General features: G+C 30.3%; 1 protein-coding gene across 1 annotated transcript; it reads right to left on the reverse strand.

Annotated features, from left to right (window-relative positions):
* Window positions 1-3169: 3169 nt before the first annotated feature.
* LOC105774651 (CBL-interacting serine/threonine-protein kinase 12) lies at window positions 3170-4974 on the reverse strand. Its single transcript, XM_012597219.2, has one exon. The coding sequence runs from the start codon at window positions 4861-4863 to the stop codon at window positions 3415-3417; it is 1449 nt and encodes a 482-aa protein (XP_012452673.1). The 5' UTR covers window positions 4864-4974; the 3' UTR covers window positions 3170-3414.
* Window positions 4975-21683: the final 16709 nt, after the last annotated feature.

The raw sequence follows: 21683 nt of genomic DNA on the forward strand, positions 1-21683 counted from the left end.
GATCAAAATATAGTTTTTTATGTGATAAGTATACATCGTTTAAAATTTAACCCACATGCTTTAAATATACTCCTCATTAAATTTGAGTTAGTACTGAATGCCTATATTAATGCTAGAATGGCAAAAAAACCTAATTGTAGAATCTCAAGTTGTGGCCTATTAGTCGGGTATTCATTTTCTCCAAAAATAGTCTAAATTTGAATCATCGTTGTACTAAAAAAAACCTAATTGTAACAATATTGATAATTTAATGATTTAATCAAAACATTCTAAAATTTAGAATGAATTTAGAATCAGGATCACACCAAGTGCAATTAATCCAAAAATACACTTGTAGTTTGTGAAAGACTAAAAGATTTGATGGAAATCAAAATAACCCCTTAAGTTTCGAAAAATATATTATAAAGATTATAAAAGCATATAGAAATTATTAAAATATTTTCAAAATAATATATTGTAAATATACTAGAATTAAAATGTCACACACATTATTGAAACTAAATTGAAATTTGGCACAATTCATTGTCTAAACTATCCCACACTCCACTGTGGACAACCAGTCCAATGGACTTAATTATTCTATGCATTAAAATATCTGATTTTTACTAAATTATTTATTCCAATGCATTGTTTTTAAATAGTTAGGTTTAGACATTTTTGCCATACAATACAAATCAATAAATTATACAACTTTCTTTTATTGTTCATGTACACTCTTGATTTAATAATATGAAATGATACCAAAGACTAACTATAATTAAAAACAATATTTATTTAAAAATATAAGTATGTACAACATCGATACAATAAAAATATTTGATATTTATTGAAATGTTTATATGAAAAGTACAATAATAAAGTAAACCAATCCAAACTCATGTTAGAATGTGTGTCACATTGGGGTGGTCGATGGTTGCGAGCCAAATTTCTTTTCGGTTCAACCTCTGGTACAAGTTGTGATATAGGCTGTGGTGCAAGTTGTGGTCTCGGCCTCTCATCTTCTTTGCCTTCGTTCGTAGTTGATTGCGATTGGTTGCCATCGTGCATCCTCCTATCTGAAATTTATTGAAAAATCAGATCAAACTAAGATAAAAAAAAGCGAAAAAATTAATAACTAATATTTCATCGTTGTCGAGTAATCCGATTTTTAATTATGAATTAAACTGAATTTTCCAATTCGAATATATGATTAGTGTAAATACGATGTTTTTAAATTTCAAATTAAATAATTATTATTTAACATCTCAAAAATTATTAAAATAAATAATATATAATAAACTTAAAAAAGTTAAAAAAACCCTAAACCTATAAAATATAAATAATCCTACTTAAAAAAAATCTAACCCTGAAAAAAATCAAGGAAAAACACTTTCAGCAGGAAGTTTTTTCATGTGATTTGTAGGAAAAAAAAACTTCCAATTGATAGCCTTTTTTAGTTGATTTGGCAGAAAATACTTGCAAAAATTAACCTAGTCCCAATTTCCCTAAAATAGTCTATTCATGTAATTTTTCTTTTTAGCATTTTTAAGTAAATTAATCTGCACACGAAAAAGTGAAAGAAACTCAGAAAGCTTAAAAATGAAAAAAAAAATACCAAATGGAAGAGGAAAAGACTAAGAAAATAAATGTTTAAGAAGAATGCCAAAAAGACCCAACACTAGAAAATTATTATTTTAATTTATTTATTTTTTATGGTCTTTCCTTATTAATCTATGCTTTAAGTCTCTAGCTTGCTTCATCAAAATCCCACTTATATTTAAAGATGTTGATTCGATCAATTCAGTTGATTCGATTTTTATATAAATATAATAGAATAAATCGATTAATCTATCTAAATTGATTAAACTGAACCAAATTGTAACCGAATTAATTGAACCTCCTTGTCGGTTTTTGGCTTTTTTTTTTGCTTGGCTTAGTTCTTCAGCTTTTACTTTTAGATTTTAATTTTAATTTTTTAAACAAAAGCCTAAAGCATGCAAATAAAAAATAACCTTCTGGCTTAAGTTGAACCAGAGATGGCTAATTGGCAACAACAACGCAAAATTACAAAGTTTTAAGAGCTAAAAATAAAAATACCTCCTCAACGTCTCAAAATAATTTTACACTGTGAAAAAATGGAAAATAAATGCTCAACAAGGTAGCTACCAACAGCTGAAATTGTATGACATGTTATTGGTGTTGCTTGCATTTCAGCAATGTTGAAGCAAACCACACACGTGCAGTTCTTGCAAGACAGTGTAACCATTTCCGCCACTTGCTGTCAGATTTTGACATATAACTGTTCTCGTGCCGATACTTAAGGATACTACGTACTTATATGTGTCCAACAAAATATAGATATTCAACTTTTTTTTCTTCAAGATTTTAGCATTTTAAAAAATATAAGTGTCGGTCACAAATTCTTCGAAAAAATAGATAGGATTTTTAAGGTTTTAATTCGGGTTTAGTTCTAAAAATGATTATTTCAAAATTTTTTTGAATGATTTTATTATAGGTTTTACTAATATCTATTTTTTTTATACAATGCATAAAATTATTCATAGTCCATTCTCAACTCGTAAATAGGATGATAATGCGTTTTTAACGTACTTAAACTCACCTCCTCTACATTGGCAACAATATCCATGTCAATCGAGCTAAAACTCAATCAACATGATTATTTCAATTATTTGATTAGCTAGAGTTTAAGGCACTTTTGAATATAGGAAGAGGTAAAAGTACCATAGAAGTTTTTCTATTAGGAGTTGGATTGTTTGTCTTTTCTACTAAAAAAAGGCAAATCAGTACATGTATATGTACTTTATATTAAAGAGAAACATGGTCCTTTTATTAAATATTTCATGAATTTGTATAGTTAAAACCGATGTATCTAATGGAATAATCGAACAATGATAAATGTACCTCATGTTTATGTATGGTGACCTTATCTATAGGATGGATGAAATTTTAACAAAAAGACTAATTTATTTTTTATCTAATGTACGATAATTAATTTACTTGTTTTTAAATAAAAGATAGGCTTTTAACCTTAAAAGCCAAGATGCCAAAGTTGCAAAATCAGTAAAGATGAAGGGAAAAAAGTGAAAGAAATCAATATAGATGCTAATGCAAAGTATTGAACTAATGTAACACTAAACAATCAAATTATTTATATATAAATTAATTCATTTCTGGATGGAATTAATGGGAATATACAAGGCACCTCACAAATCAAATTGCCAACATTAGTAGAAATTTGTATTCAATTCTGTGCAACCAAATCAAATCTATCCTTCTTGGATGCAAGAATAGATCATACACATAACATTAAGTCATCTAAAGGGGAGAAAAAAGAATATTAGCTTGTTTTGTTTTTTATGATACAAAAATAGAGAAAAAGCTTACCCTTTTTACTTCAAAAATCATTCTCACTCTCTATTCCGAATCCGGAGGTAAACAAGAATCAGCGGCAGCAGCGGCAGCAGCGGCGGCAGCGGCGGCGGAAGCAGTAGATTGTGACTCCTCCTCCATCAAATTCTCCAACCCAGGTTTTAATTCCCTGTTATAGAACTCCTCAAACTCGCCTCTGTCCCCTCCTTTCTTCTTAATTTCCACAACAACCAAGGATGGCGTTAGCTCGAATATCTCAGCTGCAATGGTCAATGGGCCTTTCTCCCCTTCCCTAGAACCCTCCAAACTCACTCTACAGTCCTTTTTCCTCACCGTAAAACGGACCACCTTGGCTATCTCTTCCAATTTCGATAGAATTTTGGAAACCGGTGCCTCTGTCACAAACCTTGACCCTTCCCCCCCTTCCTCAAACAATCCTGATAGATTGAACCCAGGGGAAAAGGATATTAGATCAAACGCATTTAAACTAGCTGGCCTCGGCAATGAACCAGCTCCTCTCCTAGTATCCAACTCCGACTCCGACTCTGACATTGATGAATGGTCCGTAGCATATGACCCGACGTCATCATCGGCCTCTTCAACGCTGCAAAACTTATCATCTTCAATGTAAAATCTAATATGTTTAAATCCTTTTTTAAACCAACGGTTCTCCATGATTTCCGGAATCGTTATCCTCGTTTCCGGGTTGGTATCCAGAAGCTTCATGAGTAACCGAACTAACTCGGATGAAAACCATCTCGGACACCTGAACTCACCTCTGTAAATCTTCTTATACATGGCCATAATGTTTTGATCGTTAAACGGCAAATACCCCGCCATCAAAACAAACAAAATTACACCACAGGACCAGATATCGACTTTCACCGCATCATATCCTTTCCTCCCTAAAACTTCCGGTGCCACGTAAGCCGGGGTCCCACAAAAAGTATGGAACAAACCGTCTTGCCGGATCTGATCCGACACCGCGCTCAACCCGAAATCCGAGACTTTCAAATCCCCGTTGTCGTCGAGGAGTAGGTTCTCGGGCTTCAAGTCACGATGGTATACGCCGCGGGCGTGACAGAAATTCACGGCGGAGATTAATTGCTGGAAGTATTTTCTAGCGACGGATTCTTTTAATCGGCCTTTGGAAACTTTGTTGAAAAGTTCACCACCACGTACGTATTCCATGACGAAGTAAATCTTGGTTTTGGTGGCCATGACTTCGAAGAGTTGGACAATGTTGGGGTGGCGGACCCGGCGGAGGATGGAGATTTCGCGCTTGATGTGAGCGATTAAGCCACCTTTGAGGATTTTTTCCTTGTCGAGTACTTTGATGGCTACGCTGTCACCGGATTTAACATTGTAGGCTTGGTAAACTTTAGCAAAAGCGCCGTGGCCGAGGAGTTTGCCCAGCTCGTAGCGCCCTAAGATAAGACCTTGGCCACCGCTGGTGTCTTTCTTCATTGCAGTGGGGACGGAGGTGAATGCCATTGTAATGTGGTGGATTAAAAGTTTGGTTATATGATAAAATGAAATTTGAATGGTTAATGGATGACCATTTGAAGGAGGAAAACTGTGGGTGTTTTTGGTTGAGACTAATTTTGTAATGCTTTTAAAGAAAGAAGATGCTTTTAAATAGGAAGAGAACTCTCTTCCTTCCTTTCTTTCTTTGTTTTAGAGAACAATTTATTGTATAAAAAAAATTATTATTATTTTTTAATCTGTCCTTCTAATATTAGTATACATGTAATGTAAGGTTGCTTTCAAGAATTTCTCAATAAACTAGATTTTATTCTTTAAAAGATAATTATTTTCCAACTATAAATGGCTCATATAAGAAAATTATTATTATTTTCATTATAAGAATATTATTGTGGTTGTTTAAAAGTATTTATTTAATATTTTGAAAATTTAATTTTATTTGAGTAAGATCAATTGAAGTCTTCTCAACAAATTAGATTTGAATTTGGTTTAAATATTTCTCAAACAAAATCGCTTGGACTTCTTTTGGCACAATGACAAAATATTTTTATATTTCATAAGTAATTTTAAAAAGTGCTACCTGTTTTGTTTTTAAATTCTTTTGATATTTTATTATATATGTTCTTATCTAACCCTCTCACATTAGTTGTGAAGTCTAAAAATTCTAATAACAAGATACCAAATATTATTAAATTTTTAAATACCATAAAAATTATTTTTAAGGAAGTTTTTGTTTAATGGCTTTATGTTTAAATCTCATATTTTGGATTCTATACTAACATATTTTAATTATCAGTCAAATTATTTATAATTATTTAAATATTATATTGTAATTATAGTTATATTTGTAACTTAAAAGAAATTATAGAAAATCATTATTTTATATAGTGAGGAAGACACCGGAGAAGGACATTTTGCATGTACTTAAAATGACAAAAGAAATCAAACCTTAATATAATGTAAACGTATCTTTTAAAACAAATTCAAAATCACTAATCATTAGGATGTAACGATAAAACGACTCAGAAGTAGGCGTTTTTCATTCAAAAACATAACATAATAAGAGAAGATTTGTAACAGTCGTATTCTTTATTTAATGCAATCTAGGAGATGCGATCCAAATATAATAGGTGGACCCAAATTCAATTAAGGTTTTTTTTTTTTGAAGTTTCAGTTTAAAATAAAGACTTGATTTCTCCAATAATGAAAATGAGTTCAATTTTCATGTTTATTTTTAGGTTTATTTATTTATTTATATTTGGGTTTGAATTTAAAACTTTCAATACCGATTGAAATAACAAAAAAAAAAAACTCAAACTTAGTGAAGCTAAATTATTTATTATTCGCTTGAGTTGCTCAAAATAATAACCAAACTAAATTTGAGCCTTTCTTTTCTTTTTGAAAATGAAGTATTTTATTTACCAAAAACACCCACAGCTTCATCTATGATTTCCGCTTTATTTTTATCCTTAAAAGTAGATATTTAGTGTTATTATTTGCGAAAATCATACTGTGCATTATTCTAAAGAACTGAACTAACTATAAAATAATTAAAAATATTTATTATTTAGTTTTAAAATATACCATGGATATTTGTATTCTTCATAAATTTGGAATTTAGTTCTTAAACTTTTATTTTAGAAATTTTGTTTCTCTACTTTCCAATTTCAAAATTCAGGTTCAATTGTTAATACTATTTTTTGCTAAATTTATTGGTGTCACATTTGAAAAAAAACAATTACTTGGTAGTAATGTAACTAAATGTAACATTGTAATTAACATAAATTTAACAAAATAATCTTAACAATTGGACTTGAATTTTAAAATTTGAAAAGTAGAGGACTAAATTTTAAAAATAAAAGTACAAAGACTAAATTCTAAATTCTGAAGAATACAAAGACCTATAGCATATTTTACCTATCACTTAATATAATAAATAATTTAAAATGATTATATAACTAATTAAAATATTTATAAAATATTATTATACATATTAATATTTTATTAAATAAAATTACATATTACATATTTTAATAATTTCATAAAAATAAAATAATTTAAAAACTTCTATTACATATTATATAATTGAGATTGTTTTTGTGTTCATTTTTGTTAAGTGTCATTAAATCTCTGATGGGAAGGTAACGTTCCAATTAAAAAAAATGATATAATAGTAAATTTAGCCATCACATTTACATATTATATCGATTTAGTCATAATTTTAAAAAATTAACCCTCAAAATTTACAAATGGTATCAATTTGATCCTCAAAATTTACCTTCCTCTTTCACTTCCCCATCGCCACCACAATCATTGCCTCCACCTCCACCTCCTCCTATTTGGTTCAACCATGGTTGTCAAATATTCATTTTTTTCATCTTCTATTTTTGAATCAAATGAGTTTTGCATCTTTTATTAAATCTCATTTATTTCGTGTTACAATGCAGGAAGAACAAGAGGATTTCCAAAAGAAAAAAAAGTGATGAAAGAATAGGGCGTGAGTATATGTATATGTGTGTGTTATATCCCTCCGCTACCTAAACACATGTCAACAAGGCAGAAGGGGATGACTTTCCCTTTGACTTCACCTAAGGTAGTGTCCTAGTTAACCACCTGCCTAGAGTAGATGAGCGACACCCTTCTATTATCTAGACCATCCACCAATAAACACCCTTGACAAGCCCTCTTACTTCTCGATAATAAGAGATTGCCTGCTTTTAGGTGTGAGCGCTCCTTAAGTGTGAACAACCACTTTTAAGTGTGAGCGCTTCTAAGCCGTTGCTTTAGTACCACTATTAGTAGGTCATTTTTCAGTCTTTTGTCGATTAGTTGGATCAGGTTTTGTAACACCCCATACTTGACCTGATCATCGAGTCTAAGTTATAGGACGTCACATTTGTTGCAGTAGCAACTATAATAAAATATAATCAATTATTCATATTTTCTAATCAATAATACATAATGCATGCTTATTATGTAATGAATAATCATTTCGGGTCAAATACGAGCTTACGAAAGCTTAGTACTATCCTAGGATTTAATAAGAACCAAATTGTAAGGTTTTCAAAACACCTTGGATGAATGTCGTGACTTCCAGGGCTTGGTGTCATAACATTGAAAACACTAGCCAACTTTCTAACATGAGGACCATTGTGTAAAGTTTTCAAAACAAAATAGGGTCGACGTCGCGACCTCAAGCATGTGATATCATGACGGGCAGTACAATGTCAGAACATTCAGGTTTCAATGTCGTGACATTGAAAACAAACCACTAATCCCCTGTTTCCAATGATTTCCAACAATCATAAACAACTATATTTGTCCCCTAAGGCAATTAGCCAATCGTTCCCTACCCGTAAACATGCAAAAACATCATTACCAAACTCATAGCTTCATTTAAAAACATGTTTATAACTAAACATAAGTGACCACAATATATACACCAACCAACTAGGCCATTTCCAACATGTAGTCTTCATTCCTAAGTACATGCCATGTTACAAAATGAAAAAGGATTTACAAACTTTGATTGATTCAATTACCGTAGCCTGGATGCCGACTTCTCTTTCCCAAGGCTTCGAGAATACCAATACCTACGCACAGAACAAACAAATCGCACACTGAGCAATGAGGCTTAGTGGTACATTTATAATTCAAAGCATAAGAACACAAGCATCAATAACACATTTCAAGCCAATACATGTATATAATTGTACACATAATATCTAGCCAACCTATGTCTCAATTGTCAAACTTGTCATCTTTAATCCAAATATATAAGTGTGCACATATCACATACTAAAATCATCCTACTCCAACCACAACATGTATGATCACTTCAATTTACTTATAAATAGTTAACTATTCATAAATGACACCAATTCAATATCATCCAACATCAAGCATAAAAATATAAATCTTTTTCCACATATTACTTATAGTATACCATTTAAGTTATACATATAATTCATTTTCTGTTATCACATTTTCAACTCATTTTTGGAGTCTAATGACTCATTCGTGTTCGTGTCAGCCCTCAAGGCTCGATTTCAATTGATTTATGTAATTAACAACATGCTTCCAATCATTCCAATTCACGTATATCCATAATTGGTTCAATAGCATCAAATATCACCATATTCATATAATTTATAAAACTTATAATTTGCAACCCCTATTAACCTGACTCAGACTCAGACGGATACTCGAATCGTCTAACCATCACATCAGACTGGCACCATAGTGCATTATTGGATAAATTGAAGTAGGGTAACTGTCACGTAATGTGCATACTGGCGCACAAAGCATGTACTGGAACACGAGGTGCATCTTGGCACATAAGCACATAACTCGTACACAAAACAATCTTATGGCATGCCAACTATAGCCGACTCAGCCCAACTAGTTAATAGGCTATTAATATTCACTTCCATCTACAATTTAGTACACATAACAATTCTCAATCATAATCATTATCACAATCTAATTTACTAATACATCACATATATTTCCTATCTATTCAGTACATTTTCATCCAAATTCTACAACCCAAATCATATTTAGAGCAATTTATGTTATTTTACATTTTATTCAATTTAGTCATCTTTTTCGAATATTCACATTCAACCTCAATCTAGTAGCTTATATCATCACTATATACTCACCTTGACACTTCCATATGCAGGTAACATGAAAACATAATCAATAAATATGACCTTAGATTATAAACGTATTAATTGAAATTTTTCGGCTACTTGTCAACCATTTTTTATTTTCCTTTCTATTTCGATGGTTCCGTGTCAACATTAGCTACAAATAGTCATAAAACATAACATACTATCAAATTCCAGCATAGTCATAACCAAATACCAATTTACACATACTTTACAATTTATTCAATTTAATCCCAAAAACCAGGACTAGCATAACTTTCAATATTAATCTTCAGATTAAAATCCGTTTTCATATTTATTCATTAAGGATCTTATGATTTTGTTCCTACTAACATTTCATAACAATTTTACATTTTATTGAATTTGATCCATAATGTATGAAACTCATTATTAAGCTTTATAATTTAGTCATCTTCTTAAACTAAGCTTAATTTCTATCAATTTAACACCTAAATCATTCAATTCTCAACAATAACATCTTATAAAAACTTCACCAATTGATCAAATTGATCCTTGTATTAGCTTACTCAAGTTTCCATGATAAAAAAAATCTATAAAAAATCAAAGAAAATGGCTAGAGATTTATTCGCAATTAAGGTCAAATGATAAAACTAGGTTTTTCAAGCTCCCATAAATGGTTGACAGTATAAGACGCTAAAGAAGAAGATGTTTCATCTTTTTCCACTATCATTTTATATATACTATGCTTAATTATAATTAAGCTTCATTAATTAACTTAATCATGTTTATCTTTAATTAAATTAAACTAATGACATTTAACATCACATCTCACTATCATCTATTTAAAGTAAGTTTATTTGCCATTTTAATCCTTTAGATAATTGTTATCTACGTCCCCAAACCTTATTCTAATTAAAAATTCATAGCAATTAAACTTTTACAATTTAGTTTCTAAGCCTTAATTAGACACAATTTTAGCTAAATCATTTAACCATTTTTCAATTATGCAATATAATAACTCTGTAAATACCCTTATTTAATATTTACAGACCCAATTTACGTAAATGAGGTCCTGAAACTGCATTTTCTAACACCACTGAAAATCGAGCTATTATAAGTTTGCTTTGTCTCGTTCAATTCTAGATGCGTATCGATTCTCGATCAAGTTTGTTTTTGGCTCACATGAATTTTTCTAAATTAAATAAAATAAAACCTACATAGAGATGATAATTCACGATCTAATTACATATCCCAAAAATTTAATAAAATTTGAATTTATGACCAATCGAATTTTAGGAATCACAATATTGGAAAAATTATTTTATCATAAATATATAATAAAATACTTGCTTTCACATACATAACTCCAAACATGCATTTAAAGAATGTCATATCTTATAAAAAAAATAATCGAGCATGAAGAAGAGAGAAAATTGGTATCAGTTTATACTGTAAACATAACACACCTTGACTCTAATACCAATTGTTGAAAAAAATGGTTTAAAAATGATTTTCTATCACAGTAAAAAATTAAAATTTTGAAAACCGTGCTAGTTTGTGATATTTATAGCAACAAACATTTTCCCGAAAAAGTACATGTGGTTTGTGCAAGACGAATCTTAGGCGCTTTCAGCTTTCAACTGAATGATTTTCTTTGCTATTCTTGTACCACGAATTGCTTCGAGTGTGGGCTTGAACAATCACGAACCAAACACAAAACTTAAAATGATTTGTTTTTTTTGCATTAGGAAAGTAATTCTTTCAATAGAAACGGTAGAATTAAACTCCTAGAAAAGAAAATTTATTGGAAGAATAACAATATTGAAAACTTATGAGAACTCTAGTAAATAGCTCAACCAGTGCAATCTATTTATAGGGGGAGATAGAGAATCTTGGTTGAATTAGTAGAACATAAATAATACTTATTTACAAGAAAAAAACTAGTCTTCTAGTTTAACTAGAAGAAAGGGGCGACACTCCCTAATTAAATACACTAGGGATGCTGACCATGAGGAGAGTTTGAGTCTCTCCTGTATTGGGTCCAATTATAAGTGCTTCCCGGACTTTTAACCCAACACTTTACAATTTAATCCAACCTAATACATGTTTTTCTATTTCACAAAATAAATATTCTTTACAAATTAATTTAATCAGATAAGTCAATTTTCCAATTAAATAATATTCTCAACCCAATTCTAATACCGTTAAAGTGATGACACCTTTAACGTAAAAGAATATATAAGAAAATCTATTTAATCTCTATATTCAACGGATTCACAATGACTAATTGATTTAATTTCATTTTTGAACTTCAATTATTTAATTAAATAAAAATTTGAAAAACTTAAGTTAGTTCTAAAGTCATTTCTATACTTAGTGAAAAAACACATTCATTTCCGAATGTGACCCATTTTTCTAACTTTATCATTTTCATCTAGTTCCGTTCATTTGATTCTTTATGCCATTCATATTCGGTTTCAATGAGCTAGTGGAGGGATCAATTAAACATATATAATTAGGGCTTAAATTATTTATAATAAGTTTTAGCTTTTCGTATATTAATTATAAACTAATTTAGTCATAAAGCCATTCCACTATAGTATCATGATTGAGCTCTCCCTAATTATATACCATTACAAAAGATACTCAATCAGTGTTCGTCCAATGACCTTGTCATAAGTGTGTTACCCTCATAGGATAACCATAATCTCATTAGGATAAATCCGCTCTCCCAATATGATCCTATTTTATCTCATGGTAACCATTACATTTCTTTCATGAAAAGTCAATTACTATAAAGTAGAAATTAAGCCATTTGTCACAAAGACAAATAACCCGTGCCCGCGTTTACTTTTCATCTATCATGTAATGTCAAGGATATATTTTACTCATTTCTTAGGTTATGAATTCCACTATTGTGAAAGATGTTACATACTACAAAGGTCGTATACCCAACGCACTAACTTTCAGTTCCTTATCTATTTGAACTCGAGCTTTTACTTATATCAAAGTATATGAGTCATGCATACATACTCCATCATCCACTTAGGATTAAGATATGCTAAACTATGAACGTCATAAGTGAACAAATCCAAAAACGGATTTGGGATTTATTTTACTTAGGTCCTATCCGATAAATTGTAAGACTTGTAACACCCTTTACCCGACCCGATTACTAAGTCCGGGTAGCAAATGTCACAATCAAACCGATTATCTTAACAGAATTTATAAAACTAGTTCATTCACACACTTAAATAAAATTAAATCTAATCTCATGACTCACGAGAAATAAATCCTTACAAATTTAATACCATATTAAACCTAGAAGTTATTTACAATTTTAAAGGAAAAATTATATCTCTCACGACGACATCATCTTTAGTTACATATGATAAGTCAATGATAAAAACATTATTAGATTACATTCCATTCCCATCCAAATACATTGCTACTCATATTTTATATTTTATTAGATATAGCTTTTGTCTTTGGGGATATGCATATTTTTTATATTTAACATCGATCAAAATCGATTTCACATTCTTTCATTAGGAACCCTATACTTTCTATTTATAGATATTCTAATAACAAGTTTTATTTATTCAATTTAGTCCCGATGTTACAAAGTTATCTAACAAGTTCAATTTACTTTCCAATTTATTCCTTATCATGATCTAAGCTTATTAAATATCAAATTCAAGACAAATTCATCAATTTCTTTATTATAACAACTTTCTAAAAACTTAATAATTAAAAAAATTGATAAATTGGCTAGCTAAATCAAGTTTTCATGATCATAAATCTATAAGAATTTCAAGAAATGGACTTGGTTACCTTCTCTAATTTATGGCCGAATGTATAAAGAAATTTTTTAAGCTTTCTTTCTTTTTCATCTATGGTGGATGGTGCAACTGAGGAAGATGAGAATTCTTGTCATCTTTCTTTCCACTATCTAATGTATATATATATCCCAATTAAGTTTTAATTAGCCTTGTTTAATTAATTATTTAAGACTTTATTATACATATTTTAATTATAAACTAAGGTTAGTGGACTTAATCATCAACTTCCACTAATTCCCGCTGAATAATGTTTAAATAACCATTTTGGCCATTTGGATAATTTCTATTTAGTTCCTCAAGCACTTTCTACTTTTAAAACTCAATAAGGATTGGACTTTAACAATTTAGCCGTTGAGCTTTTGTCACATCCAAAAAACCAAGTTAGTAGAAATTGGGTTAATGAACCAAAAGTGGTCACGCCCAAATTTTTTTTAAGAGGACCTTTGCACATTGAATAATAAATAAGTATCAAGTCTACTAATTTAGTAGTGGTGGAGTTGTCCTTGAAGACATTAGTTCGAATCTTTTCCTCCACATTATTTTCTAATTGACAATTTTGCTTCAAACCTCAGTAAACGTCACACCATGTTTTTAAATAAATGTTGTTGGACTATTAACAAGTAAGTAAGACCATTAGGTCCCATGTTCAATTCCTCACATCCCCAATATTTTTATTTATTTTGGCTCATAAAACCTTGATCAAAGTTTCCATTACCGTCCACTCCAAGTTACCATGCAAGGGTAGATTCTTTCCTCTTTTAATTAGTCAATTTTCCTCCATAAACCCCCTTTTCACTCCACATATTCCCCATGATCAAATTTCATCTAATTGTCCCCCAAAGCTTCCATTTTCTCCCATTTACCAACCTTGAATCGTCTATCCCACCTAAGGTAGCCACCAGTCACATTTTTCTTTCATATTGTTTTCTTCTCCTCCCATTTTGGCCGTTCCTCCTCTTTGCTCCTCCCTTTCCACTTTTTGTTTTATTTTAGCCTCTAAACCTTATCCTTTGCACCACTAATTTCCATTCTTTTCACCACCACTTGATATCATTCTCTACCACCAAACCACCATTTCACTACCGTTGAACCACCATTGCACCACTGTCGTTAGTCACCGTTTTTCACTGATTTTCATTTTCTCTTCACTTCTTTAGTTATAATTGATCTACTAATCCTCCTCTCTTAAGTTCATAAATTATTTATATGTTCTAATAAATTCTTTTCTTTTATTTGGATGTTGAACTCCTCCTTAGATAAATCTCTTCTATCGAAAGATTATTCCGGCGATTGTTGATCTCTCCAACTTAATCTTAGTAATGTAAGTATCTATGGGGAAAAATCCATATCAATTTCTCCTTTACTTATAACCGTGTATAGGGGTTGATTTTTACGTGATCATTTTTGAAGGGTTGATTTTGTGACCTCCCTAACCCAGCTTAGACGTTATGGCTAGATTGAGAAGGCTACATTAGCCACCGAAATGGCTAAGCTAACTTACGTTACTTTTGAAGACCTTAAATAAACTCATTTTAGAGAAAACTATACTTGTACTTTAGTTAGCTTAAAAGCATTCATTCATTAGGTCGTGTATACTTAGGATTCATTTAATTTTTGATAATGTTGTTTTAGAAAAACTGTTTGCTTATCGCTCTTCTTTAAAAAAAAACTCAATGTTAAACTAACGCAGCGGAAAAATCATTTTTCAAGTCATTTTGGAAACTTAGTTGCCTTATCAAATTGTTTTTCAAAAATGATTTATTTGCAATGCAGTGGAAATTAGGGAGCAATGTCAAATTTTACATAAGCCCAATATCATGCATTTTCTGGTTATTATGCTTGAGTAATCCATGCATGCAAAATCCCCAAATAAAAAGTTACCAAGCCACAGACCAGAAATAATTAAAAATTACAAACCAAAACAATTAGATGTTGATTAATACTTCATAAAAGTATAATTCAAGGTCTAAGGTGATTGTCTGAATGTCGAGTCTGGTCCTAATTTCGAGGTTTACCTGAAAAGTTAAACACTATTGGGGGGTAAGCTTATAAAAAGCTCAGTGTGAGTCGAACAGTTATTTAAACAAACATAAATATCGAATACAATGAAACGGATTAGCTTTAATAGAAGAAAATAGAACCATCATAGGAATTTCATATCATTACAAAGTCATTATCAATATCGATGTCAAACGGTGTATGAGCATGGGTCATCATTCATTCGAGTAACAATCATTAATTTCGATACCATTCAATACAACAAAATACAATACGTAGCATAAATCAATAACATTTGACTATGTCGTGCACATGATGCAATGCAAAAACGTTTCTACCCATACCACCCGCTACACACCACGAGTTCCCTAGAACCCATCATCCAAACTTGTAACATCCCGAATTTTGGGCCTAGAAGAAATAGGTTTTGAACAAGGGAACAGTTAGGAGACTGCACATAAATATTTAGTTGTTCAAGGAAGTGACACAAATTTCTTGTTTGCTTTGATGGCTAAGTGATTTGGGTGTGTATGAGAGTATTTAAGAACATGACCTAGATTTAATTTGTTCATATACATATATACGGCAATAATAATTTTAAAAAATGACCAAACATATTGTATACCATATTTAACTACAATAGCTATAATAATAATATACATAATCTACTAAAGTATTGAATAATAAATATCTTTATTATACACCCTTTATAATTAATAGTACACCTACTTTTAATAAAATTTTACTGAAACTTAATACAAGGCTTATTAACTATGATCATATATAACATATGCAAAGCATGAATACTTCCAATTACAAGCTTACTTACATATATAATTATATAATATTTAAAAGCAAGCTAATGTATATTCGATTTTGTATCATAACAAATAACATATACATTCCTTTGATGTTTTAATTATCTTTATAAAGCTAAACATTACCTAATCGGTTGAAACATGCCATTTCAACTTGATAACAAAACTACAAATTTCAATTCAATACCCAACCGAACACATATAGACACTCTTTTATCCCATTAATTAACCGAATATAAATAGCTACTAAACTCTATAAGCATTCTTCATTTTATAAACCATAACTGCTACTTATATAACTACTAAGTTCAAATATATCATTCATATCACATATATATATCCCAAAACAACGTCATTTAAACCAAACATTATTCACCTTAAAATCTATTAAACAAAGACAAATAAAACACAAAGTAAGCTAACTTAGCTTAGTAAGCTTTAAGCAAATGTATATATAACATATAATTTCATAAGAAATTTTATCAAAATCGAATACCTACATATATAATCATTAATAATACAATTACAAATTTCAAGTTATCCTTGACATGGTTATTCATTTATACACAATTTTCCATTCATATACCTACATTTTTACTTAAGGTCGAACCTACCTATTATATACATATATAAACTTATAATAGCATTATATATCATTTTTGTTATATATAATCCACCAACTTACTTACCTATTTATCCAATAGGTAATTTAACAGTACATACCTGATCATTTAAGCTTATTAATCTTACTCGATACCACTTCGGCATAAAGCCTACCAAGCACAAATCTTAACATGATACACTGGCATGAAGCCTACTAGGCTTAAAGCCTGATATGGTACACCGGCATTAAGCCTGCTAAGCGTAAAGCCTGAAATAATTCACCGGCATAAAGCCTGCTAGGCTGAAAGCCTGATTATCACTGATACAAAATCAATTTCACACATAATTCATATATATATAGAAAGTTCTAATCATTCTTTAAAATTCATACTAAACGTTTTAAACATCGTATCTCAATAAAATCGAAATTTTACTCAAATTTCATAAACCATTATACATTCGGCTAACATATGAAAATCCATACCAATATATTCAGCATATAGATTTCACATACATTCTAATTTAAAGACGTTTATTTCCTAAAAGACTTACCTCAGACGATGAAAATCGGAATAGGACGATTAATCGACGACTTTGGTTTTTCCTCGATCCAACTCCGATTTCTTTGGTTCTTGATCTAAATGTATTAAAAATAAAATAATTTAAATATAATTCAATTCAATTAAGTCCAAAAACACATAAATGGGTAAATTACCATTTTGCCCCTAACATTTTACAATTTTTACAATTTAGTCCCTAGTGCATAAAACACAAAATACACAAAATTTGTACACACCATGCTAAGGCCGAATATTTCTTGTATTAATACAAGTCCACACATTTCATTTATTTCACATTTTAGTCCCTCAAAGTTTTATTTTCACAATTTAGCCCCAACTACTCAAATTCACTAAAAATTCAAAAACAAAACATGTTAATCTAACACACATAATTCATAATTCACCAACTAACATCATAAAACTCAAACATTCATCAATGGAACATTTCAAAATCATCATCAATTCACAAAATTAAGATATGGGTTTTGAAGTATTCAAAGCAACGATCTCAAAAACGTAAAACTTATCAAAAACCGAAGCAAAACATACCTTTAATCAAGCTAGTTTAATGCTGAAACCTAAACAAGCACGAACGGATTTCTTCTTTGCTATATTCAGCCAAGAAAGATGATGATAATGGCCATTTTTCATGTTTTAATTTAACATATATGAACCATTTATTATATTACTAAAATAACCTTTAATAAATAATATACAAAACATATATAATAAGGTCATATTAGTCCTTTGACGCCCACTAGCTATGTATTGGTCTTATTTCATCATAATTCCTCCATTTTATAAAGACAACAACAAATAGGTACTTTTAAATTTAACCCCTAAATTTTCATTTTACACGATTTTGCCATTTTCTTTAATCGGTCACTCAAACAACAAAATTAAAACACGAAAATTTCACTCAATCAAATTCACACATAATAAACACATAAAACAATATTAAAATATTTTTTGACTCAGATTTGTGGTCTCGAAACCACTATGTCCAATTAGGGTCGAAATTGGGTTGTTACAACTCTCCCCTTTAGGGATTTTCATCCACGAAAATCTTACCGGTGAATAGGTTCGAGTAACGCTCTTTCATTGCATCCTCTGGCTCCCAAGTTGCCTCCTCAACTCCATGGTTATGCCATAGTACTTTAACTAACAGAATTTTCTTATTTTGTAATTCTTTAACCTCATGAGCCAGAATGCGAATCAGTTCTTCTTCATATGAGATATCAGACTTAATCTCAACCTCTGTCAGATTAGTCATATGTGAAGGATCAGATTGGTATCTACGAAGCATCGAAACATGAAATACATTGTGAATCTTTTCTAGTTCAGGTGGCAACAGCAATCTATAAGCAACTGGCCCGATACGCTCTATAATGTCATATGGTCCAATGAATCTCGGACTCAATTTGCCTTTACGACCAAATCTGAGTATTTTCTTCCATGGTGATACTTTTAAAAAGACTTTATCTCCAATCTGAAACTCTGTATCTTTTCTTTTCAAGTCTGCATATGGTTTTTGACGATTCGATGTTGTTTTCAAACTATCCCGAATCACTTTCACTTTCTGTTCAGTCACTTTAATCAAATCGACCCCGTGTATCTTATTCTCACAAAGCTCGGTCTAATACAATGGTGTACGACATTTACGACTGTACAAAGCCGCGTAAGGTGCCATTTTGATGCTAGACTGGAAGCTATTATTATATGTAAATTTAATTAAAGGTAAGTATCATTCCCACGTACCTTCAAACTCAAGATTGCAACATCTCAACATATCCTTAAGTATCTGAATGATTCATTCGGACTGAAATTAGGCTGTGCTAAAGTGTAGTTTCATACCGCGATGTAAACCTTGGGTCTCTATCCGAAATAATGGAATTAGGCACACCATGTAACCTCACAATCTGAGAAACATATAATTCAACTAGCTTATCAAGCGAATAATCTATGCAAACCGGAAGAAAATGTCCTGATTTAGTCAATCTATCCACTACAACCCAAATTGCATCTTTCTTACTCGGTGTCAACGGTAAACCAGATACAAAATCCATCGTGACTCGGTCCCATTTCCATTCAGGTATCATGATCGGTTATTTGGTAGTATAAACTAAGGACTCTTCTTTAAAAATATTAGAGGGCATTGTGGCACTCAATTGGGATAACTTGATATACTTCTAATGGACATTTGGGACTTTTATTTGGATTTTAATTTTGAGATGTTATACTTGTTTTTTAATGATTAATTTAATGGTTAAATGTTGTGTGGATTATGTTATGTTGCTAAGTGATATTATGGTGATTAAAGCATGAATTTTCACTAATACATTTTAATTGTAGCTTGTCAATGAGTGGATAGCTTTGTGGCTAAGGTAAGTCCATTATATGATTTAATTATTTTTTGTTAAGCATGATTTTGAATGTTTAAATTATGAAAATGTGTTGTTTATTGGTTGTAATTACATTAATTAAAATTGTATATATATGATTAAAGTGATAAAACTTAGCTAATATAGCCTTAATTAGTAAATGGATTAAGGAGAAATGGTTAATTAAAATGAATTTTAGGCGGTCTCCCAAAATTGATTAAAAGAAAGTTAGTAATCATTTAGAATTAAAATCGGGATCGTTTAGTTTTAAGTGGTAAAATAACTAAAATACCCTTAGGGTTAAATCCTTAAAAATAGTTTTAAAATGGTTCACAAACGCTTCCGCCATAAGATTAGACAATTATTAGTTATAATTGAGGTGTTATAAGGTTGATGTGTGTTTTGGGCTGGTTTTGTGTTAGAGAGTCACTTCGGTGGCTAATGTATTTCTTTGGATTCGGGTCAGTCTGTTCCAGTCAGGTTTGTGGTGTCACAATGGTTAAGTGCTTTAAGTGTTTTTCTAGATTTTCAAAAAAAAAATTAGCACATCATCAATGTATACTATTGTAAATCGAGAATATGGATAAAAAAAACGTCATTCATAATTCTTTAAAATTCAAATGAAGTAAATTTTTTTATTTGGTATAGTAAATGTCGTTTTGTATATTTCTTCTTCTTTTATTTGGATTTGACGAAATCCGATTTCATGTCAAATTTTGAGAAAATTTTGGTATTACAAAATTTTTGCAATAATTTTTTATTTGGGATTGGGTATATAATCTTTTAGAGCCTAATTGAAAATTTTATAATTAATTACTAATCATGGAGTTCCTCTTTAGAGTTCTTCATTTTCATCACATAGAATGCGAAAAGACTCCAAGGATAGCTACTTTTCTAATTAATTTTCTACATAATTCTTTCATTTCTTTGTTCATCTATATTGGCCTTACTTTTGTTGAAATTTGTCTTTCATTGAAATCTTTTCATAGGCTAGTGTTACTTCATGTTTTTTCTATTCCAAAAGCATTAGGGATGTTAGAAAATATGTTTGATTCTATTTCTTCTTTAATTTGGTTTATTCATTTTGGACTTCTCTTTTGCTAATTGTTCAATTAATTTTTTTAAAACATATTTCTTCTTTTAGAAAATAAATTTGCTTCTGTTTATAATTAATCAACTTGTTGATTTTCCCATTATGGATGGACAGAGATTTTAACAGGTTGAGATTTATTATTTTGGGCTTTTCCACAAAAGGGAATTCTACCTTAGTATTTAAAACTTTGGTGGATATTGAATGATTTGTTACCTTATAGGGTTTGAGTAAAGATACGAATGAGGTTCCTAATACGACATCTTGGGTAATATCTTTTACCATTAAGAAACATGTTTGATATTTGATACCTTTATTACAAATTTTAGCTTAGGAATTTTATAGGTAATTTTGAGTTCTTTACCATTTGCAACCTTAAGAGATTCTGATGTTTTGTCATGGTATTTTGTTGGAATTATCCCTTTCCTAATACAATTTTGATCTTCTCCTGTGTCGAAAAGGGGTATTGTTTCTTATTGAAATTCATTTTTTATAATAATATTTATTTTTTTCAAATATCTTTGGATGGACACTTTAGTAAGAATCATCATGTATTCTTGTGTGTTATATTCTGGCTCAGGTTTAGTCTCTAAAGAACTATTTCTGGGATTTAATGTTTTAGAGTTTACATTTGTTTCTTCATCCCTTGTTGTTTAGTTTTAAGTTGGGAAAGCTCTAACTTAATTTGCTTTATTCCCAATTGTAATTTAGAATTTATGATTCGTCTAGGTTTTGTTTTCTCATATTTATTGAATACTTTATCTTGTATATTTTACATTTGTTATTGGCTATGAATAATTTCTTTTTCTTTTTATTTGTTTTGGTTTGTCTTTTAATGAGAATTTTAATTTTAAAAGATATTCTTTTTAAGTTCTAGGTCTTAGATTTTATCAATAACTTCAA

This window comes from Gossypium raimondii, chromosome 6 (genome assembly GCF_025698545.1).
Source record: "Gossypium raimondii isolate GPD5lz chromosome 6, ASM2569854v1, whole genome shotgun sequence".
Taxonomy (NCBI): domain Eukaryota; kingdom Viridiplantae; phylum Streptophyta; class Magnoliopsida; order Malvales; family Malvaceae; genus Gossypium; species Gossypium raimondii.